Source organism: Phocoena sinus, chromosome 19, assembly GCF_008692025.1.
Source record: "Phocoena sinus isolate mPhoSin1 chromosome 19, mPhoSin1.pri, whole genome shotgun sequence".
Taxonomy (NCBI): domain Eukaryota; kingdom Metazoa; phylum Chordata; class Mammalia; order Artiodactyla; family Phocoenidae; genus Phocoena; species Phocoena sinus.
Genome location: NC_045781.1, coordinates 13261808 through 13286293, shown reverse-complemented (window position 1 = coordinate 13286293; position 24486 = coordinate 13261808). Strand labels below are relative to the sequence as shown.

The 24486-nt window shown below is 53.3% G+C and overlaps 1 protein-coding gene across 1 annotated transcript in view; it reads left to right on the top strand.

Moving 5' to 3' along the window:
• RYR1 (ryanodine receptor 1) overlaps positions 1 to 24486 on the top strand; it is a 118099-nt gene that overhangs the window by 34698 nt on the left and 58915 nt on the right. The window contains 43 exon segments of the mRNA XM_032611825.1: positions 133 to 298; positions 2289 to 2375; positions 2550 to 2786; positions 4376 to 4468; positions 4470 to 4532; positions 4535 to 4624; positions 4626 to 4736; positions 4738 to 4767; positions 4769 to 4801; positions 4803 to 4958; positions 4961 to 4999; positions 6531 to 6641; positions 6643 to 6783; positions 7127 to 7327; positions 7662 to 7773; positions 9031 to 9177; positions 10689 to 10962; positions 11708 to 11822; positions 11908 to 12040; positions 12422 to 12516; positions 13781 to 13916; positions 14163 to 14349; positions 14436 to 14544; positions 14924 to 15044; positions 15137 to 15306; positions 16729 to 16949; positions 17033 to 17123; positions 18064 to 18204; positions 18603 to 18766; positions 18876 to 18954; positions 19215 to 19304; positions 19755 to 19776; positions 19779 to 19905; positions 20266 to 20293; positions 20295 to 20343; positions 20442 to 20516; positions 20859 to 20982; positions 21301 to 21416; positions 23186 to 23253; positions 23349 to 23470; positions 23938 to 23987; positions 24405 to 24433; positions 24435 to 24466. Of these exon segments, the coding sequence (XP_032467716.1) occupies positions 133 to 298; positions 2289 to 2375; positions 2550 to 2786; positions 4376 to 4468; positions 4470 to 4532; positions 4535 to 4624; positions 4626 to 4736; positions 4738 to 4767; positions 4769 to 4801; positions 4803 to 4958; positions 4961 to 4999; positions 6531 to 6641; positions 6643 to 6783; positions 7127 to 7327; positions 7662 to 7773; positions 9031 to 9177; positions 10689 to 10962; positions 11708 to 11822; positions 11908 to 12040; positions 12422 to 12516; positions 13781 to 13916; positions 14163 to 14349; positions 14436 to 14544; positions 14924 to 15044; positions 15137 to 15306; positions 16729 to 16949; positions 17033 to 17123; positions 18064 to 18204; positions 18603 to 18766; positions 18876 to 18954; positions 19215 to 19304; positions 19755 to 19776; positions 19779 to 19905; positions 20266 to 20293; positions 20295 to 20343; positions 20442 to 20516; positions 20859 to 20982; positions 21301 to 21416; positions 23186 to 23253; positions 23349 to 23470; positions 23938 to 23987; positions 24405 to 24433; positions 24435 to 24466 (4785 nt within the window).

Sequence of the window (24486 nt, the reverse complement as noted above, 5' to 3'; positions counted from 1 at the left end):
GGTCTGCAGGTGGCGGGCGTTTGGGGGTGGGGCTCTGAGTCATGGTATTCCGGGAGCTCAGGGAAGGGGGTGTCCAGGGTCCAGAGCGCCTCGGCTGACGATCCGGGCACTGATCACTCCTGTGTCCTCTAGCCTCAAGTGCAGCAACTGCTACATGGTGTGGGGTGGAGACTTCGTGAGCCCCGGGCAGCAGGGCCGGATCAGCCACACGGACCTCGTCATTGGCTGCCTGGTGGACTTGGCCACTGGCCTAATGACCTTTACCGCCAACGGCAAAGAGAGCAACACCTTTTTCCAGGTAAGCCCAGCCCTCATTCAGCAACCTAGCAATAGCGTCCTCGTGTCTCAGCATCCCGGGACCCCTCCCAGACACCCTCTGAGGGCAGACCCCAGAGAGACAGGATGAAACAGCCTCAGGACAGGCCAGAGCTGGGAGGTTCCTGGGAGACCACCTAGGTGCACCATTCCTCGAACTGACATCCAGAAAGAGGGAGACAGAACAGAGCCTTGACCTTGGAGAGAAGTCCATATCCCTCTTGGGCTGGGTGATACCAGTCGCCACCTTTTCACCAATCAGGGCACATCCTGGGATGGGCCAAAATTCTAAGGTGGGATTTTCCTTTTCATCACTTTATTATGAAAGATTTCAAGCATACAGCAAAATTGAAGGAATTGTATCATGAATGCCCATATACCTACTACCACGAATCTGCTATCCATCCATTAATCCATCTAACTTTATTTATTTTATAAAACTTTATTTTAAATGGAAAAATTTTAAAATACACAAAAATAGAACAGCATAATGAACCTCCATGTCTCCATTACACAGCTCCAACTAGTACCCACTCACGGCTAACCTTGGTTCATCTTTATCCACACCCACTGGAGTATGGTTTGTCTCAGATATACGATAGTTTGTCTCTTTTCAGTATGTATCTCTAAAAGATGAGGATTCTTTTAAAAAACATAGCCACAATACCACTGTTGTCTTAAAAAAACCCCAAGAATTCTTAGATATCACCAAATATCCAGCCCATGGTCAAACTTCTCTGGTTGTCTCCAAAATGTCTTTTTACTGTTTGTTTGAATCAGAATCTAAATAAGGAGATATGTTTTGGTTGGTTGCTAAGTCCCTTCAGTCTCTTTTCATATGTAGATTTCCCTTCCATTTTTTTCTTTTCTTCCCCTTTGAAATGTATTCACTGAAGAAATCAGCTGTCTGTCTGGTAGAACTTTGCTCCTCAAAGTGTGGTCCCTGGACCAGCAGGCTCTGCATCACCTGGGAGCCTGTTAGAAATGCAGAATCTCAGGCTCTTACCCAGACCTGCCCAATCAGAATCTGATTTTTTTTTTTTAAGAGGGCTTGAATTTTAGCTCAGTTTTTTTATTATTTATTTATTTATTTATGGCTGTGTCGGGTCCCCGTTTCTGTGCGAGGGCTTTCTCCAGTTGCGGCGGGCGGGGGCCACTCTTCATCGCGGTGCGCAGGCCTCTCACTATCGCGGCCTCTCCTGCTGCGGAACACAGGCTCCAGATGCGCAGGCTCAGCAGTTGTGGCTCACGGGCCTAGTTGCTCCGCGGCATCTGGGATCCTCCCAGACCGGGGCTCGAACCCGTGTCCCCTGCATTAGCAGGCAGATTCTCAACCACTGCGCCACCAGGGAAGCCCCAGAATCTGATTTTTAAAATAAATCTCAGGGCATTCGTGTGCATACTACCATCTGAAGAGTGCTGGCCTCGTTTCCCACAGGCTGAATCTGGCTGATGCACACCTGAGGTGTCATTTAAACATTTTCCTCTGTCCCCTGTATTTTCTTGTAAACTGGGAGATGGGTCCAGATTAGATTGGATTAGGTTCAGGTTTGACAAGACTGCTTCCCAGATAGTGGTGTTTGTTGTGTTAGAGCCTGGGTGGGTTTCTCTTCAAAGATCAGAGGGGCTGCAGGGAAAGGCAGTCAGAGGATGCTTTTTGAACTTTGAAGAATAAATAAGTGCTTGGGAGAGAAACAGGAATGGCATTCGTGGGTGGGGGTGGGCACGACGTGCGCAAAGACCCAGACCACAGGTTGCCCTGGGGGAGGTGGAGGAGGTTGGCCTCATTGGATCAGAGGAGGTGCAGCCCGTGAGCCACTTCAGGGCTCTTGCGGAGCCTCCAGTGCCTGAGTTTGGATCTGTAGACACCAGCAGCATCAGGCTGGGGCAGCTGGCTCCCGAGTTGGGGGTCCAGAGTCAGTACCACCTCCAGTTCATCTCCTTCCTCACCCTGCCCTCTTCTCCCTTTCCAGGTGGAACCCAATACAAAGCTGTTTCCTGCCGTCTTTGTCCTGCCGACACACCAGAACGTCATCCAGTTTGAGCTGGGGAAGCAGAAGGTCAGGTTGCAGTGGTGGGGCGCTAATGGGGGCAGGCTGAGGACAGAGGTGTGGGAGGTCAGGCTGGCAGAGCGGCTGAAGTGGGGGGAGAAATCCGGGAGGTCTTCCTGGAAACAGAGTGGCGAGAGGGAAAGGGTGGGGGGTCCTGATACGTGCATACCCCTGTGTCCCCAGAACATCATGCCGCTGTCGGCCGCCATGTTTCTGAGCGAGCGCAAGAACCCCAGCCCACAGTGCCCGCCGCGGCTCGAGGTTCAGATGCTCATGCCCGTGTCGTGGAGCCGCATGCCCAACCGCTTCCTGCAGGTGGACACGCGGCGTGCGGGCGAGCGGCTGGGCTGGTCCGTGCAGTGCCAGGAGCCGCTGACCATGATGGCGCTGCACATCCCCGAGGAGAACCGGTCAGGGACAGCCCCGGCGCCCAGGGGTGGGGCGGATACTGCAAGCGCTCTGGGGTCTGGATCCCACCCGGTGCCCCTCCCCACTACCCCGGGACTCCAGACAACACCCCAGGGAGCCCCGGACCTCCCTTACCATCCCCAGATAACACTCCAGGGGGCTCTAAATCCCTTTCAGCAGTCTCAGACCCACCTCAGGGGACCCAGACTCAGCCCAGTCATTCCCAGCTAACACCCCAGTGGACTCCAGACTCACCTACGGGGCTCCAAACCCATTGCAGGGAGTCCAGATCCACATCAAGGAGACCACACAGCATCCCAGGGGCTTCAAGTGCACCTCAGAGAGTCTCGCACATTATTCAGAGAGGCCTGGAGGCACCCCAGGTTCTCTTGGACATACCCAGGAGACTTTAGAGGTATCCCTTGGAGATATCTAACCCGCTCCAGGGGACCCAGGCACACCGGGCTAAAGAGTATTCACATGGATGACAGGAAAGCTTTTAAGGACTCTAAATGTGGCCAGGATCCAAGACCTCACCCGAGGAAGACGCTTCATCTTCCTTTATTCACTGATTCGACAAATAGCTCTGAGCTCTTCCTGTGTGACAGCAGAATTCTAGCCTGGAGACACCAAACTCTTGTGAACGGACATTCTAGTAATGCTCTTGTATAACTCAGGAGACTCAGACCTGCCCAGGAGGACTCAGACACATCCCCAGGGGCCTCAGACGTACCCATTTATTCATTTGTTCCTACAACAAATATTTATTGAGCACATACTATTTGCTAAGTCCTTTATTTATTTATTTTTGGCTGTGTTGAGTCCTTCGTTGCTGCACGTTGGGCTTTCTGTAGTTGCATGCGAGCGGGGGCGACTCTTCGTTTGCAGTGCCCAGGCTTCTCATTGCGGTGGCTTCTCTTGTTGCGGAGCACGGCTTATAGGCGCGCGGGCTTCAGTAGTTGTGGCTCGCGGGCTCTAGAGCACAGTCTGGGTAGTGGTGAGGACTGGGTAGTTGTGAGACTCAGAACAACTCACTTAGTTGTTCTGCGGCATGTGGGATCTTCCCGGACCAGGGCTCCAACCCATGTCCCCTGTACTGGCAGGTGGATTCTTAACCACTGCGCCACCAGGGAAGCCCGCTAAGTCCTTTTTTAGGTGCTGGGAATATAGCAAACAAACAAACAAAAGAGGCAGAAATGTCCTGTACTGGCGGAGTTTACATTCTGGTGGTGCTCAAATATAACCAGGGGTACTCAGACCTGCCAGAGGGGATTCAGACCAACCTAGGATCCTAGATACATCTCAGGGTCACCAGATATTTCCCATGGACTCTTAGATCCCCAGAGTACCAGACCATCCCATGGATCCCAGATATATGTCAGGAAGCCCTCAGACCACTGAGGGACTTCCAGAACCATTAAAAGACTCCTAGACTCAGCTCCACAGACCTCACAGCACCTTGACCCAGCAGAACACTGGGATTCGCTGCTGGGGCCACCAACACTCCCCTGAGCACCTCTTTGCCTCTCTGTGGTCTGTGTCTCTGTCTCCCCACCTCCTCAGCCTGCTGAGTCCCTGAATGTGGCCCATCTCCACTGCAGATGCCTATGGACATCCTGGAGCTGTCGGAGCGCTTGGACCTGCAGCGCTTCCACTCGCACACCCTCCGCCTCTACTGCGCTGTGTGCGCCCTGTGGCAACAACCGTGTGGCACACGCTCTGTGCAGCCACGTGGACCAGGCACAGCTGCTGCACGCCCCTGGAAGACGCAACACCTGCCCGGCCCCCTGCGTGCAGGCTACTACGACCTCCTCATCAGCATCCATCTCGAAAGTGCCTGCCGCAGCCGCCCGCTCCATGCTCTCTGAGTACATTGTGCCCCTCACTCCTGAGACCCGTGCCATCACCCTCTTCCCGCCTGGAAAAAGGGCAGATAATGGTCCCCGCCGCTACAGCCTTCCTTGGTGTCGGCGTCACCACCTCGCTGCGGCCTTCCGCACCATTTCTTAGCTCCCTGTTTTGTGGCTTGCCCTGCCAGCTGCTGGGGCGGCAGAAGCTCCATCCCGTCTCAGCCCCAGCATCCCTCTGGAGGCTCTTCGGGACAAAGCACTAAGAATGCTGTGGGAGGCAGTGCGAGACGGTGGGCAGCACGCACGCGACCCTGTCGGGGGCTCCGTGGAGTTTCCAGTTTGTGCCCCGTGCTCAAGCTTGTGTCCACCCTGCTGGTAATGGCTTCCCTCCTGCTTCCCTCTGGCCTGTTCTTTCACATTCCAAATCATCCATCCATCTGTACATACATACCTCCATATGTTCCCCCTCCCATTTATACATCCAACTACCCATTCATCTCTCTGTCCCATATACCCTTCACCTTCCAACTTATCCTTCTGTCATCTACTCATTCACTTTTCCTTCCATCCATTCGTCTGCCATCTATTCATCTGTTCAGTAATCACTTCCCTTCTTTCCATTCATCCATCCAACCAACCGTCATTCATCCATCCTCCACAACCTTTCCATCCATTCCACCTATTCATTCAAACATACCCCCATCTTTCCATCCAAATGTTCCTCATCTATTTATCCTTCCAGTCTCCACCCAATTATCCACCCATACCTACATGTATCCATCTAACTTTCAATCTAGTTGTCCATTCATCCACACATCATTACATCCACCATTTCATCTATTCATCCATCCCCCTACCCATTTATTTATTAATCTATCTTTCCCTTCACGCATTCAACCATCAACCTCCTTCACCTGTGCATCCACTCATCCACCCATCCACAGATTCATCCATTTCTCCGTTTCCACCTATCTGTCCCATCAATCCATGCATCTCTCTATCCATATATATTAAGACCCATCCACGTACCCACAAATCCATCCAACCATCTACACCCTTTAATTCACCCATTCTCCATCCTTCTACCCCTTCTTCATTTCATGTACCCTTTCATTCACATAACCATCTAATGACTCATCCATATATCCATCCATCCATCCAATTTTTCATACACAAACCTATCCACCCATCCACATATCCATCCTACCCCAGTGCCTGGTTATTTACCCATTTATCTATTTGCCCATCTACTCATTTACTTACTTATGCATCTGTCAAACCATCTATCCACCCCACCTACTATACATCATTTATCCTGTCATCCATCTACCCACCATCTCTTTCTTCCCACCTTTACCTTCATCTCTCAGTTCATCATCCACCCATCCATCCATCTCCGCATCAAACCTCTACTATTCCATTTATTAATTCATCCACCCAGTCACCCAGTCCTCCGCCTGTTCATTCATCTCTCGCTCTTTCCCCACTATTTTTCCCTTTTATCCACCTACTCTCCTTCCATCTGATAGCATCTTCATTATGTGACTGAGAGCTAGCATATGCTGGGAGCTATGAGGGCCTCAGGTGTAGGGTGTGTTCCTGTTACAGAGTAACAAAGCTCAAGCTTGGGAAAACGGACACTTGTGAAGGGAGAGGTGCTCGTGTTTGGCTATGTAGTCTGGCCCATGTACGTGGGACACAGGGTGTGGATCTGGGGGGATCTTAAGGAGGATGGATGGCAGGGCGTGGGGTGTGTGTGCCTTTCCTGCTTGTAAGAGGAGCCATATACAGCCAGTGCAGGAATGAATCTGGCCTGTGCGGGAGAAACAGATCTGGGGAGTGAGGCTGGGTCTTGATTATGGAAGCCTTGCAGGCCACAGTGACAGACCCGGGCTTTGTCCCATAGGTGATGGGTATCTTTGGCGATGAGGATGTGAAACAGATCTTGAAGATGATTGAGCCTGAAGTATTCACTGAGGAAGAAGAGGACGAGGAGGACGAGGAGGACGAGGAGGAGGAAGGAGGAGGACGAGGAGGAAGAGGCACAGGAGAAGGAAGATGCAGAACAAGAGGAAGAGGAGGCGGCAGAAGGGGACAAAGAAGAAGACTTGGAGGAGGGGCTGCTACAGATGAAGCTGCCGGAGTCTGTTAAGTTACAGGTGGGCTGATTCTTCCTGTTTCCCAGCCTCCATCCCTCCGGGCTAGTACACACAGGGTCTGGTGGGGCTTGAGTCTGGACTTTGTCCCAAGGCACTGGGGAGCTGTGGAAGGGCATAAAGCGGTGGAGTGCTGCTGGCTTTGAATGAGCTATCTGGTTTCCACGTGGGAGGTGAATTAGAGGGATGAGACCGTGGAGATGGCCGGCTTGAGGATCCAGGCGGGAGACAGTGGTGGCTCGACCAGAGCAGGGCTACGGAGTGGGGAGAGAAAGCAAGAAAAGTTTCAAGGAAGTCCTGACGGTCTCACCACCATCCCTCCTACTGCATGGCTGTCATCCCCCAGATGTGTCACCTGCTGGAGTATTTCTGTGACCAAGAGCTGCAGCACCGTGTAGAGTCTCTTGCAGCCTTTGCAGAGCGCTACGTGGACAAGCTCCAGGCCAACCAGAGGGACCGCTACAGCATCCTCGTGAAAGCCTTCACCATGACCGCAGCAGAGACTGCCCGACGCACTCGCGAGTTCCGCTCCCCACCCCAGGAGCAGGTCCTCTGACCCCTGACCCCAGCTGGCCTTGCTGTCTAAACCCAACCTCAACCTCTCCCCTTACTCCGATCACTGACGATGCTCACTTAACCTCTAAATCTGAGCTTGACCTCTGACCCTATCCATATACTTAGCTGTTACTCTTCTGCCTCTCTCTGAACCAGACTTCTGAGTCACCGCAGACTGACCCTCGCTCCTTTCGAACCTTTAGTCGCCCAGATATTCTTCGCTAATGACCTTAGACAAGAACTCACGATAGGGTCTTTGATCCTTGACTTCAGAGTTCCTGCTCTGGGGTCTCTGACCCTCATTCTAGTCTTTGACCTTCCCCTAGATCAACATGCTGTTGCACTTCAAAGATGCTGACGACGAGGAAGAGTGTCCTGTCCCTGAAGAGATCCGACAGGATTTGCTCGAATTTCATCAAGACCTGCTGACACACTGTGGTAAGAGAGGAGATCAGAGAATCCTCCTCCCGAGCTTGCTCTTGAGACCTGTCTCGAAGTTTCCTAAGATTTCCTGATCTTAAATATCTACAGTATTTGTGCAGTGACTGTTGGTAAAATGAATGAGTGACTGAATGAATGAGCATGTCAGTGAACAGGTAGATGACGAGTGGAAGGATATGTTTATATGGGTATTTGGGTGGATGTATATGTGGACACGTGGCCGTAGGCTATAGCTGGATGGAAGAGTGTGTGAAGTGATGGAGAGAAGGATGGCCGAATAAAGAAATGCGTGAAGAGACGGCTGACTGGTTGGATGAATGAAAAGAAGGATGGCTGGAGGGATGGATGGCTGACCTCTATTTTTTCTCGTAAGTCAGCTGATAATCTTACTGAGATTTTCTTATATGTGGTGAGTCGTTTTTCCCTGGCTGGCTTTCAAGATTTCTCTTTACCTTTGCCTTTAGGCGGTTTGAGTATGATCTACCTAGGTGTGGAGCTCAATGAATTTATCCTACTTGAGCTGTTTTTGTTTTTTGCCACACCATGAGGTTTGTGGGATCTCAGTTCCCCAACAAGGGATTGAACCCAGGCCACGGCAGTGAAAGCCAGGAACCCTAACCACTAGGCCACCTAGTTTCTTGGATGTGTAGATTAATATTTTTCATCAAATTTGGGACTTTGAGGCCATTATTTTTCCAAATATTTTTCTGCTCCTTTCTCATCTCTCCTTCTAGGACTCCCATTATGCATCTGTTGGTACACTAGATGGTGTCCCACAGGTCTCTGAGGCTCTGTTAGTTTTTCTTCAGACTGGATAGCCTCTGTTGTTCTACCTTCAAGTTCATTGATTCTTTCTCCTACCAGCTCAAGTATGCTGTTGTACCCCTCTAGTGTTTTTTAAATTTCAGTCTTTGTACTTTTCAACTCTATATGGTTATTTTGTATATTATCTACCTCTGTTAATATTCTCTGTTTGATGAGCCATTGTCATCATAATTCTCTTTAATACTTTAGACTTGATTTCCTTTAGTTCTTTGAAGATACTTGCAATAGCTGATTTAAAAGACAAATGATCCAAGGAATGAATAAATGAACAAACATGAACATATAAAGAAACAAATGGAAACCCCCATGAATGCACACATGAATGAGAAATGAGTGAGTGGACACATGAATGAGTAACGAAGTAAATGATAGAGCAGATTCATAAGCAAACAGATGAATGACACGTTCTCTCTTCTTGACCACCTCCAGGAATTCAGCTGGCGGGGGAGGAGGAAGAACCAGAGGAAGAAGCCACCCTGGGCAGCCGCCTGATGAGCCTGTTGGAGAAGGTACGGCTGCTGAAGAAGAAGGAGGAGAAACCGGAGGAGGAGCCACCTGCTGAGGAGCACAAACCCCGTGAGGACTGGGGCCACCAGGGATGGCACAGGGGTGGGCCAAGCAGCCCTGCGCTTGGGGAGTTTCTGGGTCCAAGAAAGGCCACCAGGAGTAGCCCAAGGGACGGGTGGATGGGTATTAATGAGAGAGGAGGAGTGGAGAGAGGGGTGAGAGGGGAGGCATGCTGGAGGCGTGGCCCCAAAGTTGGGGCTGCACGGTGTGTGTGTTGGAACAGTGTGGTGCGTGGCTGCCAGAGCAGAGGCATACATCCAACCTTGGGATGGGGCAACTCCTGCACCACCATGGCTTCCACGTACTTGTGGCTTTTCTTTGTTTTTCCCTTATTTCTTGGTGAAATGATTCCTATGCTGAGGGGTTAGGAAAGCAGTCATGATAAATGTTGGGCCCGTGGGTCATTAGGCAAACTATATATTAACACCATATAACAAGGACAGAGTCCCTAACATTGGTGGAGGGTTTATTCTATAACATTCAAGAAATTTCATTGGGCCAACTCCGGGCCAGGCACTGTTGGTAGGGCCAGGGAATGTAATAGGGGGAAGAGTCAAAGCCCCTGCCTTCAAGGAGTTTAGAATATTACAAAAGATACCAATATACATGTACCATAATGTCAGATGGCCACACATATTAAGAAGAAAACTAAAGCTGAGTGAGAGGAGAGAGAGGGACAAAGATGGAGAGGTTGGAGTGGGGGAGTGAGGTATGCAAAGATCTGGGGAAAGATGATTGGTACAGAGGGAACAGCCAGTGCAAAGGCCCTGAGGCAGGAAGATGCTTGGTGCGTTTAGAGACCAGTGTGGCTGGAGCAGAGTGAGCCGGAGGAGAGGTACAGAATATGAAGTCAGAAGTGATGGGTCCAGATCGTGTAGAGCAGACGGAAGGAAGGTAGGACATGTCACAGGTCATGAACTGACACCATCATTCAGTGCCAGTGCAGGAAGGTTCCTCCTGACCCTGAGACACAGGAGACATCTGTCTTCTCTCCCAGAAATCCTGGGAAGAAAAAGTATTGGGAGAGAAAGAGAGACAGGGAGAGAAATGGATGCTGGATATAGGAGAGGAGAGTCCTGGGGACATCGCCAGGGAAAATAAAAGAGTTCATTTTTGACATAATTTTCAGATGACACCAAAGTCTTCACAGTTTTTCTTTGTGTCTGTTGTCTCCCATGATGAAAAATCAGCAGTGTTTTTACAGAACAAATGGAATTACCACTTGCACTTTCAAAGGTGCTCAGAATAATGCCCTGGTACTTTGCAGTGAAACAAATGCTTTTTCCTCTTAAAGCTTTTAGGGGGACACTTACGGTCTGGGTATAGGATGAAGAGGATAGGGAGACTCCTAGAGCCACAGAACAAAATCTGCCAGAATCTGCCCCCTCCTGGCAGGGGGAGGGCGGGGGGTGGGTGGTTAGTAACTGAGAAGCCCTCTGGAAAGAGGGGCGCCCTCTGTACCGTTTTCGCTCAAGGCCCTGGCCAGGAAGAGTGCTCCTACCCTTGTGTCCCCTTCCCAGAGTCGCTGCAGGAGCTGGTGTCCCACACAGTGGTGCGTTGGGCCCAAGAGGACTTCGTGCAGAGCCCCGAGCTGGTACGGGCCATGTTCAGCCTCCTGCACCGGCAGTACGATGGGCTTGGGGAGCTGCTGCGTGCCCTGCCCCGGGCCTATACTATCTCACCCTCCTCCGTGGAGGACACCATGAGCCTGCTTGAGTGCCTTGGCCAGATCCGGTCCCTGCTCATCGTGCAGATGGGCCTCCAGGAGGAAAACCTCATGATCCAGAGCATTGGGTGAGGCCCCGCCCCTCCCCCTGACGCTGCAGTCCCCGGGGAAGGGAGGGGAGACCTTCCGGCTCAAGCTTGTCTGGATGCAATAATGTGTCCTTCCCCACTTCTGCCCCATCCTCAGGGGGGTGTGCTCCTCCCTGATGAGCAGCTAGCCCATCTCCCTAGGTAATGTCCACCCCCCGCCCCGTTACCTCTCCACCCACCCCTGGGTAACAGCTCCTACTCACCTGTGACTCTTGGCTCAAGATTTACCCTCTTTGAACTTCGGTTTCTTCATCTCTAAACTGGGGAAGAGCCACGCTTATCTTGAAGAGTTGTGGTGCGGCTTCAGTGAGCTCATGTAGCGGTAATAACGGTAATAATAATGATAACAATAGTCGTGAGCACTCAGTGCCAAGTGAGCCTCATTCATTCATTCACTCAGCAAACATCTGCTGAGCACCTGCTGCGTGCCAGGCCCTTTCTAGGCACTTGGGGTTACAACATGCAACGTGATAGAGATCTCCGCCCCAGGGGAGCCTGCCTTGGATCCTCTGGTTTCCTTGTCTGTGAGAGAGGGACAATTCTGGTTCCCGCCTCCCAGAGTGGACATAAGGATTGAATGAGTTCAGATCTGTAAAGGGAGCGGTGCCGGGCACAGACTAGGAGTTCAGTAGATGTTAACTTTTACCACAGTGGTGGTGATGGCTCCTGCAAGGGTCTGGAGGCTCTCCCTGGACTTGCCTCCGTGCACTCTACCTGTCCACAGGAACATCATGAACAACAAAGTCTTCTACCAACACCCGAACCTGATGCGGGCGCTGGGCATGCATGAGACAGTCATGGAGGTCATGGTGAATGTCCTTGGGGGTGGCGAATCCAAGGTAAGGGGGCTGCGTGGGCCAGGGAGCTCAGGGGAGGGGGCCCCGGAGGGCAGGCACTGACCACCAGCCCACCCTGCTTGCCCAGGAGATCCGCTTCCCCAAGATGGTGACCAGCTGCTGCCGCTTCCTCTGCTACTTCTGCCGCATCAGCCGGCAGAACCAGCGCTCCATGTTTGACCACCTGAGCTACCTGCTGGAGAACAGCGGCATCGGCCTGGGTGAGGAACCCCGAGCCCACTCGTGGCGGTCCACCCAGGCTGGCCCCACTCTCCGCTGGCTCACTTAGTCATTTAACAAATACTCACTCTTAACTCACCCTGGATCTGGACCTGTAAGGAGCAGGGCTGGGGATACCCAGACAGCCCTGGCCCTGGCCCAAATGGGGTTCGCAGTGGAGTGGGGTAGACAAACCCATCCCAGACAGTGTCAGCCTGGACTGGTCAGGCCTGGGATGGAGAAGCACAGTCAGAGGAGGCACCTGACCTAGGCTGGAAAAGGGGTGGTCAAGGAGGGCTTCCTGGAGGAGGTGAGGCAAGCAAAAGTGAGACAGTCAGCTAGGCACCTCCGAAGAGCATTTTCACCGCCTCTCACCCCCACAGGTATGCAGGGCTCCACGCCCCTGGATGTGGCAGCTGCCTCCGTCATCGACAACAACGAGCTGGCCTTGGCGTTGCAGGAGCAGGATCTGGAGAAGGTGTGGAGGGAGAAGGCCTGGCCCATACCTGGCCCCTTGGGGCACCTGCTGATTTGGGTCCCACTCTATGGGTGCCATTGTGCATGGTCCAGAACTGAATCAGAAGGGGAATAATTTGCAGCAAAGGGACAGGACCCAGTCACTCGCTCACAGGGCTGAGTGAAAATCCACACCCACCCTCCCCAGCCACGTGGGCTTGGCACGTTTCTTGGCCCTCTGTGCTCCCTGCTTCTGTGTGTAGCAGTGAAAGGCATGGGCTCTGGAGCTCAGCAACTTAGATTCAACTCCCCGCCCCTACTCCCGGCCCCACTCTCTTGCTCTGTGGCCTTGGACAAGTGGCTTAAATTCTCCAGGCCTCCATCTCCTCATTTGTAGAATGAATATAATAGAAACAATTTCACACAATTGTTCTGAGGATTAAACAAGTTAACTCACGAAAGCATTTACAAAGCAGTAAGCACTCTCTAACAGTTATCTACCATTATAGTATTATTTATTTAACAAATGTTTTTGAGCATCTACTATGTGTCAGGACCCATCCAAGGCAGTAGGGGTATGACAGTGATTGAGAGTCAAAAATCCTTGTCCTTGTGAAGCTGACATTCTAGTTGGGAGGATGGATAATAAACAAGTAAAATATGTGGTGTATTAGCTAGTGACGAGTGTTAAGGAAGAGAAAACGTGAGCAGGGGAGAGAGAAATATCAAGTGTCGGGAGGGTGTCTGAGTTTAGACACAAGTGGTCAGAGAAAGCCTCACTGAGAAAGTGACCTTCAGGTAAAGCTCTGAAGGAGATGGGGGCCATATGGACATGAGGGGGAAGAGCATTCCAAGCTGGGAAGCAGCCAGTGCAAAGGCCCTGAGGCAGGAGTGAACCTGATGAGTCCGAGGAACAGCAGAGAGAGCAGTGTGCTTGGAGCAGAGGGAGACAGGGTGAGTGCTAGGATGTGAGGGCAGGGAGTTGACAAGGGCAGATTGTGTGGAGGGTCTGTAGGCCACAGCGAGGGCTCTGGCTTTAGCCCTAAGTGAGACAGTAGGGGTCTCTCTGACTGTGTGGGGGACAGACTAGGGGTTGAAGGGAACAGTGAGCCCAGGGAGGAGGTGGCTGCGATGGTCCAGGTGGGAAAGGATGGTGGAGGATGAGGGTTATTGTTTGCTGAGGGATCCAAATTGGATTGTGGAGCTCCAGGGATGGGCAAGGACTTGAGCCTTGGGGAGGAAGGTGGTGTGGGTATAGTCTCTGGCTGAGCCTCCTGTGCCCCCAGGTGGTGTCCTACCTGGCAGGCTGTGGCCTCCAAAGCTGCCCCATACTCCTGGCCAAAGGGTACCCAGACATCGGCTGGAACCCCTGCGGCGGCGAGCGCTACCTGGACTTCCTGCGCTTCGCCGTCTTCGTCAACGGTGAGGCAAGGGGTGACGGTAATAGGGCGGGAGGCTGGGGGTCACTGGCCAAAGCCTCCCTCGGGTGTGGCCCACATCCTGGGCCACAGGCCTGGCCTGGGCAGGGATGCCTCCAAGTGGGCGCGGGGCAGGGTCTGGAGGTCAACGGGGGCCTGACGTTCACCCCTGAAGTGCCAGGTCAGGGGCTGTCCAGGCAGGGACCCTGGGCAGTGGCTCATGAGGCCTCCTGACCCCGCGAGCCGCCAGGTGAGAGCGTGGAGGAGAATGCCAACGTGGTGGTGCGTCTGCTGATCCGCAAGCCTGAGTGCTTCGGGCCTGCCCTGCGGGGCGAGGGCAGCTCGGGGCTGCTGGCCACCATCGAAGAGGCCATCCGCATCTCCGAGGACCCCGCGAGGGATGGCCCAGGAGTCCGCAGGGACCGGCGGCGTGAGCTGTGAGTCTCCTGCCCCTTCCTCGACAGAACCACCACCCTCCCCGAGCCCCTCGCTGCCTCCTCACACCACCCGCCTTCCCCTGCAGCTTCGGGGAGGAGCCCCCCGAGGAAAACCGGGTGCACCTTGGACATGCCATCATGTCCTTCTACGCTGCCTTGATCGACCTGCTGGGACGCTGTGCACCAGAGATGCATGTGAGACCTGAAGGCTGGGCTGGGGGGCGGGCACAGCCAACCTTGAACCTCTTCATTCAGACATTCAACAGCATTGATGTAGCTCTTGCTATGCGTGTGGTCCTGGGCTAGGCAATGCTGGGGACACACCAGTGGCTGAGAGAGTCCCTGGCCCCGCTCTCACAGAGCTCTCAGTCCAGTGCGCGAGATCAGGCAATGAAAGCCAGTGGTAGTCAGGGCTGCAGGGAGAAGCACAGGCAGAGGGGTCAGGGCTGGGAATTCCAGAGTTAGCCCCACGAGACGGAGTCTTTACCTGCCAGTGGGCTGGGAAGGGATGGAATGGGGGAATGACCATATGGGGCAGGGGATGCCTGATGACATGCCCACCTCCCCTCTCCAGCTAATCCAAGCCGGCAAAGGCGAGGCCCTGCGGATCCGCGCCATCCTGCGCTCCCTCGTGCCCCTGGACGACCTCGTGGGCATCATCAGCCTCCCACTGCAGATCCCCACCCTGGGCAAAGGTGCGGAGGGGCGGAACTCAGCAAGGGAGTGATGCTGGGGAGGAAGGAGAGGGGCCCCAAGGGCAGCCCTGACCCCGCTCTCCTGCCCACAGATGGGGCACTGGTACAGCCAAAGATGTCGGCATCCTTTGTGCCGGACCACAAGGCGTCGATGGTGCTCTTCCTGGACCGCGTGTACGGCATCGAGAACCAGGAGTTCTTGCTGCATGTGCTAGATGTGGGTTTCCTGCCCGACATGCGGGCGGCCGCCTCGCTGGACACGGTGAGCAGTCTGGCCACTCTCCCGGCCCCCAGAGTGGGATGTGTCAGGGGAATAGTGGCAGCACTTTTGTCTGTTCTGAACTTGTGTACATATCATAATCCTCCCTCCCCCACCATCAAGATAGAAAACAAAAACCAAGAAAAACTCTGAGTTCTGGGAAAGGGTGGGTGGAAATCTCCAACACCTCAGGTTATAAAAAAGAATTCTCAGTGATGGCTCAGCACCGTGGAGGTACAAAGACCCATGCACAACAACAAGGACAATAATAATAGAAGGTGACAATGCCAAGTTAAGATGAAGACTGATAACTCACCATTGGTTTGGCCAAATGGAGGAAGCAGTTTCAGTGAGGTGGTGGGGCTAAAGCCTTATGGGAAAGGGTTTAGGAGAGCCTGGGAGGACTTCCCTGGCGGTCCAGTGGTTAAGACTCCACGCTTCCACTGCAGGGGGCGCAGTGGAAGTTTGCCCCCTGGTCAGGGAACTAAGAGCCCATATGCCATGCGGTGCAGCCAAAAAAAGAGAGAGAGAGAGTGAGCCCCTCTCAGAGAGAGGCTGAGAGGTGAGGTATTGGAGACAGCGAGTGTTGACAGTCTACACAAGTTGGTGACAGAAGAGGCAGGGAAATGGCGATGTGCTGCCTGGGTGAACTTGGTCAAGAGAAGGCTCTTCTTAAGATGGGAGAAATGACTGTTCCCTATTGGGAAAGGGAACCCCGGAACTTGAATCTATAACTACCAGTCTATCAGAAATACAGGGGGCAGAGGAACAAGTTAACTGACACCACTGGGAAGCGACCAACCAAGGCCAAAATGTAGGAAATTCCATTGGACCCATGACTCAGTTTCTTCAGCAAATAAATAGCCTTAAAAGGGGGGGGGGGCGCGGAGGAAAAGGAACAGTTGCTGATGGAGAGACCTGTCAGCCAAGTACAGTATGGGGTTCTTCCTGGGGCCCTGATCCAAACAATCGCAGCTAAATGCGAAGCCATTTTTGAGACAATTAGAGAAAGCTGATCATGATTATTAAGAGATTTCGTTAATTCTGTGAGGTGTGATAATGGCAGCATGCAATGTTAAATAGAAGTATTGATACTTGTCTGAATGGAGATACATATTGAAGTATCTTTGGATAAAATGATATATGGCTGGGGGTTGCATGAAATATTACGGGAAAAAAGGCGAGGGTAGAGAGGAAAAGCATGCAGAAGGTGGGTGTCTGCAGAACAGCCTAATCTGGGTAATGAGGGTTCATTCATTGGCTCCTGGACTTTTGCGTGTATTTGAAATTTTGCATAGTCCAAAGTACTAAGGGTAGTGGAGTCTGGGAGAAGCAGGTTTCAGGGGAAGATCAGAAGCCCGGGTCGTTTGCCCAGAGTTATCCTGGGCGGGTGTCAGGGCTTGATGTCCCCACCCTGCGCCCCAGGCCACTTTCAGCACCACGGAGATGGCGCTGGCGCTGAACCGTTACCTGTGCCTGGCGGTGCTGCCGCTCATCACCAAGTGTGCGCCACTCTTTGCGGGAACCGAGCATCGCGCCATCATGGTGGACTCCATGCTTCACACAGTGTACCGCCTGTCCCGCGGCCGCTCGCTCACCAAGGCGCAGCGCGACGTCATCGAGGAATGCCTGATGGCGCTCTGCAGGTGGGGCGGGACCCTGGTGGGCGGGGCTACGGGTGGGGCGGGCCTCAGGGTGAGATAACCCCGCCCTGTGCATGTCCCCGCAGGTACATCCGCCCGTCCATGCTGCAGCACCTGCTGCGGCGCCTGGTGTTCGACGTGCCCATCCTTAACGAGTTCGCCAAGATGCCGCTCAAGGTGAGGGCAAGCCCTCTTCAGCTTGCGTATTTCCATGCTCCACCCACCATCTTGCTCCACCCACCGGCTTGCTCCGCCCTCGGACTATGGGGCTCATTTGTATCACACCGCCTAGGCCAGTTAACCTGAAAACGCGCGGGCAGCGGGCCCCATGGAAACCTCTTTAACATTCACTTTGCGTCATTGGTGCCTCTAACACTCCCTAATTAGCGTTTAATTCGCATAACAGTGAACCAACCCCCACCTTAATTAGCATATATTTGCGTGGGGCACACTTTTTCTAATTAGCATGCTTATTTGCATGCTTAGGCCACCGGCCTTCCACTATTCAAATGACTGCATTTATATGAGTAAATAGTACCACAGCTATCCTGAATATTTGCACACTGTCTCTCCTATTATATTTTCATTTGCATGCTAGTTTGCATAAGGAGATACCCCCAACTCAGATATTTTAACTATTTTGCATAATACATCTAAATCAGCCCCCATTTCAAATTTGCATATTGGCTGGTGGAGGCTCTCTTCCCAGCTACCACGTGTTTGCATGGGGTGCTGCCTATGTTTCTATTTGCCGTGTTAATTCACATAAGCACAGATCACTTCATCCGTATGCCCATTTGCACATAACCCTACCCATGGATTAATATCTGCATGCTTATTTGTATAAAGAACACCAGACAAATCCAGCTCTGATTTAATGCCCATCCTGACTCTGAATTAGAGTGCCAAATTTACATAATAAACTGTCCAGGACCACTTCCCAATATGCATGCCTTTCCCCCTTTATTAGCATATCATTTGCATAATCCACACCTCCTTCATAATTTAAAAGCACTGCCACCCCCCACCCCCACCCCAGGGCCTCCCAGGGCCTTCGTTCGCCTGCCACCTGTTTATGTGCCCCTCATTTGTGTGTCCCCCCCTTGTTCCCACCCAGCTCCTCACCAACCACTATGAGCGTTGTTGGAAGTACTACTGCCTCCCCACAGGCTGGGCCAACTATGGGGTCACCTCGGAGGAAGAGCTGCACCTCACCCGTAAACTCTTCTGGGGCATCTTTGACTCTCTGGCCCATAAGGTCTGGGCACCCAAGGGCCCTAAAAGAAGCCTGTTTGGAGGGTCTGGGGCCCGAAGTCAGGGATCCAGAATGAAATCCTCAAAGTTGGGGGTTCAGGGAGGGAGGCAGTTCCGCAGGTTTGGATCTAGGAGAATCTATGAGTTGGGTCTCTGGTTTGAACATTATGGAAGAGGGAATGGGCGTCTAGTTTGGGGGCTTGGAGGGGGTAGCACAGGGGTGGTTTGAGAGTCCAGGTGGGTCTGAGGTTTGGGTTTCAGGGAGAGAGACCATACTTCATGTCTGAGGGCTCAAGAAAGAGGGGTGATGATTGGAGGGGTGAGTTTGAAGTCCTGGTGCTCCAGGATTTGAAGGCTCCGTCAGGCCTGCAGTGACCCCCCCCCCCGCCCTGACCTCCCCAGAAATATGACCCAGAGCTGTACCGCATGGCTATGCCCTGCCTGTGTGCCATCGCAGGGGCCCTGCCCCCCGACTACGTGGACGCCTCATATTCATCCAAGGCTGAGAAAAGGGCCACGGTGGACGCCGAAGGCAACTTTGATCCTAGGCCTGTGGAGACCCTCAAGTAAGGCCTGGGGGCAGGAGGGGGGCCTGGGGGCTGGGAGAAGGAGAGGTTTCAGAGGTGGAAGGAGGGGCCACAGCCCTGACATCTGCTGACCCCACCCTACTAATAGTGTGATCATCCCAGAGAAGCTGGACTCCTTCATTAACAAGTTTGCGGAGTACACACACGAGAAGTGGGCCTTCGACAAGGTTGGCGTCATGGTCCTCCCCTCCCCAGGAACCCCCACCCCTGCCAGCCTTCCTCAAGACCCCAGCTTTCTCCCAGACCCAGATTCTCCCGGAGGGCCCCAGATTTCCCTGAGACCCATAACTCTTCCTGGGATTCACAGCCTCCTCTGGAACCCTCAGCCCCTCCAGGGTTCCCTCTCAGTGTGTGTCCACACCTCATCCTGCTCCCATGCCCCGCTCCATAGTGACACTGCCCCCACCTGTCCCCTCTCCACCTCCAGATCCAGAACAACTGGTCCTATGGGGAGAACATAGATGAGGAACTGAAGACCCATCCCATGCTGAGGCCCTACAAGACGTTTTCAGAGAAGGTGACCAAGCCTTGGCGCCCAAGGTGGGGGTCCAAAATTTGGGGGATCAGGGAGGGGTGAGGCAGCTTCATGGGCTTGGATCTAGCTGGATCTGCGGGTTAAGGCTCCCCATCCATGGACTTTGCCTTCCCTCAAACTTGGCTGCCTCCCCTAGACCCCAGACTCCTAGTGTCCCTTCTCTTAGAGTTGGAGAGACTGGGTTTGATTCCTTGACCATACAACTTAACTTCTCTGAGTCTCACATATAAAAGGGGATAATGAGAGTTTGGGAAGCTCTGTTACAGAACAGGTAAGACACCTGGATTGAATTCAGACTGGACCATTCCTAGCCACATGGTCAGGGCTTTCCCCTTTTGGACACTGGAGGCCAGTGAGGCTGAGCCAGGGGCTCCTACCTCCACCTCCCTCTCACCCCATTCCACCAACTCCACTCCTTCCTGTCCACTCCAGGACAAAGAGATTTACCGCTGGCCATCAAGGAGTCCTTGAAGGCCATGATTGCCTGGGAATGGACGATAGAGAAAGCCAGGGAGGGTGAGGAGGAGAAGACGGAGAAGAAAAAAACCCGGAAGATATCCCAAAGTGCCCAGGTGGAGGCGGGGCCTGGGACAGGGGGGCGGGGTCATGAGGGGGTGGTGAGCGGCTGGAATAAGGGGCAGGGCCAGGAGAGGGTGGGGCCAGGCAGGAGGTGGGGTCGAGAGGGGGATAAGGGCCACGGGGAAAAAGGTGGGGTCAGCAGAAGGGGGAAGGCCAGGAGGGGGTGCAGGAGAAGGCTGAGAGATCTGGGAAGGGAGAGGGCATGGGTCTGAAGAACTGCAAAGGGCAGAAGAGAGGAGGGTGGCTTAGAGACAGGGACTTAAGGAGAGGGCACAGAGGAGGGGTGTAGGGCCAGGTAGGGGGGATAAATTGGCTGGGGGCTGGGCTTCCCGCTAGTCCGTCCATCTTTCCCTGGTCTCCCCAGGACCTATGATCCACGGGAAGGCTACAACCCCCCAGCCCCCCGACCTCACCGGAGTTACCCTGTCCCGGGAGCTGCAGGTGAGTCTTCTGATCCTTTATTCGGGGAATGGAGGTGTCTGTTGGGAGAGGAAGACATCCTCTGATGTGGGCTTTGACCCTTTGCATCCTCTCCCAGGCCATGGTCAGAACAACTGGCGGAAAATTACCACAACACATGGGGACGGAAGAAGAAACAGGAGCTGGAAGCCAAGGGTGAGGCACCCACCCCCACGCCGCACAGACTCCCCCTTCACCGTAGTCCCCTAGTCACAGGCTCCGGAGTCATAAGGGCCTGGGTTAGAGTTGTGTTGAGTTTGAACAGTCGCTTTCACCCCACTGAACCTTCGTTTCTGTGTCTCTACAATGGGATAATCACAGCATTTACCCTTATGGGCTGTGGTGAGGATGTGAGGAGCCTCTCTGAAAGCAATGTTTGGTTATTCCTTATCTCTGTCTTTATTACTATAATTATGCACACCCTGAACTTCAGGAACCACTTCAATGAGCGGCCTGGGTCCCCCCCACTCCCCTGATTTCTGGTCTTTGCTGCGCCAGGTGGTGGGACCCACCCCCTGCTGGTTCCCTACGACACGCTCACGGCCAAGGAGAAGGCACGAGATAGAGAGAAGGCCCAGGAGCTGCTGAAGTTCCTGCAGATGAACGGCTACGCGGTCACCAGGCAAGCGGGCTGGAAGACTGTCCCGGGAGGGGTAGGGAAAGTGGGCGGAACCCCGGCAAAAGCTGGGATAGGTGAGTCCTAGGTAGCGGAGGCGGAGACAGAGAGAGGAAGATGATGGGGGAGGGGCCTGGGAGCAGAGGCAGGGCCATAGAGGGGTGGGGCCTGGGGCAGAGGTGGGGCCAGAGAGGGGAGGAGCCTAAGAAGGGTGGGGCCTAGAAAGCGGAGGCAGGGCCTGGGGGAGTCCAGGCCGAACTGGAAAGAGGCGGGAAACACGGCGGCTCTGCGTCTGGGCTGACCTCTCGTTCTGCCTGCACGCAGGGGCCTTAAGGACATGGAACTGGACACGTCTTCCATTGAGAAACGGTTCGCCTTCGGCTTCCTGCAGCAGTTGCTCCGCTGGATGGACATTTCTCAGGAGTTTATCGCCCATCTGGGTACGGAGAATTCCCTCCCCGTCCCCGCCCTAGCTGCAGTTTCACAAAGGCACCCAGTTCATTCATTTCTCCTTCCTCCCCTCATCTAATCATTGTGCCAGACATTGTTCTAGGGGTTGACAATAAGACAGTGAACAAGAAGACAAAGATCCCTGTCGTCCTGCAGCTTACATTCCTGTGGTGGATTCAGCCATTTAAAGTCGGAAATAAGGAGATCACTGAGTGTGTCAGAAAGCGATTAGTGTTGTGGGAAGAGGAATACACTAGAGCTAGCTAAAGAGGGTTGGGAGTGGGGGCCGGTTGTAATTTTAAACGGAGTGTTCCAGGACTTCTTGGCGGTCCTGTGGGTTCAGATGCTGCACTTCCACTGCAGGGGTCATGGGTTTGATCCCTGGTCGGGGAACTAAGATCCCACGTGCCCTGCTGTGCGGTCAAATAAATAAATAGAGTATTCCAGGAAGCTGGGGAGAGAGCTGTGTGGTCATCTGGGGAGAGTATTTTAGGGAGAGGAACAACCAGTGCAGAGGTCGCTGATGTGCGTGCATATCAGGAGGCCCATGTGGCTGAAGCAGAGCGACAGAGGGGAAGAGTGAGAGGAAATGGGGTCAGTGACAGGCAGATCATGACAGGCTTTGCAGGCCATGGTGAGGACTGTGGCTTTTTGCTGTGAGTGAGATGGTGCCACGGGAGCATTCTAAGCAGGAGAGGGCCCTGATCTGCCTTGGGTGTTCACAGGCTCCCTCTGGCTGCCTGTGGGAGCAGACTGAGGGGGGCAGGAGCAGAAGAGAGTGAGAACTGGGCAGATTCTGGATCTATTTTGAAGGCTGAGGCTGTTGGGATGCCCCACAGATGCCTCTTATATATCACTAAGAATCACAGCTGGGGCCCCTATGATCCCTTCCTGCTTCCCCTAGAGAGCCCCAGCATTCCCCTTAAGAGCCACCCAGGAACCCCCAAATTCCCTTCAGGTGAGTGAGTGGCCCAGCAGGATTCACTCATACATCTCACCCCAACTCCCACGTGAGCCAGACCTCCATGCTGCACAGCCTCCTGGCAATTCCCTCTCCTCCCTGAACCTCAGTTTGCTCATCTGTGAAAGGGGGATTCTGTTCACCATAACCAGCTACAGTTCTGTCACTTATTTGCTGAGTGACCTGGAGTGAGCTATTTCACCTCACTTTCCTCATCTGTAAAATGGGAATGAAGGACCAAGTATACAGGCCTCCAGGTTGGGAGGAGATTGTGCAAGAACATGTCTCACAGTGCCAGGGGACATAGCGAGTGTTTAGTAATTGGAGCCTCATTTTTTATTATTATTATTATTTTAATAGTACTATTAGTTTAATAATATGAATTGTTACCGTCACTACGATGATGATGATGATGACTGAAACAGATTTCCACTTTAAAGTTGAATCTAATCTGTCTACATTGACTTCTTGTTTCATTCATTCATTCCACATCTACTTAGTGCCAGACATTGAAGTTCAGAAAGAAAAGGACTTGTGATTGGTGAGGAGGGCGATGTTCCATGGCCTTACCCCATCCCAGTTTGTCCTCCTCCCCATTTTCAGCCTCAGGAAGGGTTTGATCAAGGAGTTAGGGGGATCAGATGAAAGATAGGGGAGAGAGGTTTACCTCAAAGCCAAATACAAGTGACTTCATACCAGGAGGCAATCTCCTATCATATCCCAACTCTGCCCCCTCAGAAAACCCTGAGTTCCCTAGCCTTGAAGCCACCATGACCCCTATTTGCCTTCCCCCACCAGAGGCTGTGGTCAGCAGTGGACGAGTGGAAAAGTCCCCTCACGAACAGGAGATTAAATTCTTTGCCAAGGTGAGAGGCGGGCTCAGAAGCTGGAGGAGGCTGGGGACTGGTGGGCTCTCCTCTCTCTTCACCCAATCCCCTTCATCTCTTCCCCACGCCCCCAGATCCTGCTGCCTTTGATCAACCAGTACTTCACCAACCACTGCCTCTATTTCCTGTCCACACCAGCCAAATTGCTGGGCAGTGGTGGCCACGCCTCCAACAAGGAGAAGGAAATGATCACCAGGTGCGCCCCCCTGGGACCTGTGACTCACACCCCTGACCTCACGGCATTGTAATCCTGGATCTTTTCCTCCCACCCTTGGACCTTAGAGGCTCTGTCCTAGGTGCTGGGCACTGATCAGTCTACCTGCAGAGGTGATGGAAGGGCTATAGGGTGACCAACCGTCCTGGTGTGCCCCAGGACATGGGACTTTCAGGCAACCTGGGACTAATTGGTCACCCTGTCAGAATGGCAGACCGGACTCCCCACCCCCAGCATACCAGTTACTGCTTGTGACTTTCAAGCCGGTTCATCTCTCTGCCCCTCTGCACCCCCTCTGTCTCCTTCGTTTTCTCCCCCATCATCCTTTTTCCTCCTGGCTCTGTCTTCTGTCCCTCTCCCCCGTCTTCCCTGTCCCTCCTCCTCTCATTGTGTCCCCTTGGTGTCCTCGCTCCCTGTTTCTCCTGTCCTGTTTCTTTCTCTTTCTTCAGCCTCTTCTGCAAGCTTGCCGCTCTTGTCCGTCACCGAGTCTCTCTCTTTGGTAAGTAGCTCTGCTCCCGAGCCCTTCTCCCCAATCTTCCCTCTCTTCCCCTCTTCCAACCTCGCCCTGAAGAAATACGGCCCCGGTTCATGCCTTAATCTGAACAACTTTCACTGTGTTCTTCCTCTGGACTTGCACGTGGAGTGGGTGGTCCTGGGGACAGAGCAGTGATGGGATAGTCCTGGGCCCTGCCGTCATGGAACTCTCAGACTCATCACCAGACGGTGACGGCCAGAGGTCAGGGCCAGGATGGGGGAGGGACAGGCAGAGGGATCACAGCCAGGATGAGGGAAGGACAGGGGCCTATGGAGTCTAGGTGGGGTGGGGATGGATGAAGAGAGATCAGCTGAGTTGGCTGTAGAGGGAGGTACTGTCCCCATAACCCTTTCTTCACCCAAGCCCAACTTCCTCCCCCAGGGACGGATGCCCCAGCTGTGGTCAACTGTCCTTCATATCCTGGCACGCTCCCTGGATGCCAGGTGGGGCTAAGGGTCGTGGT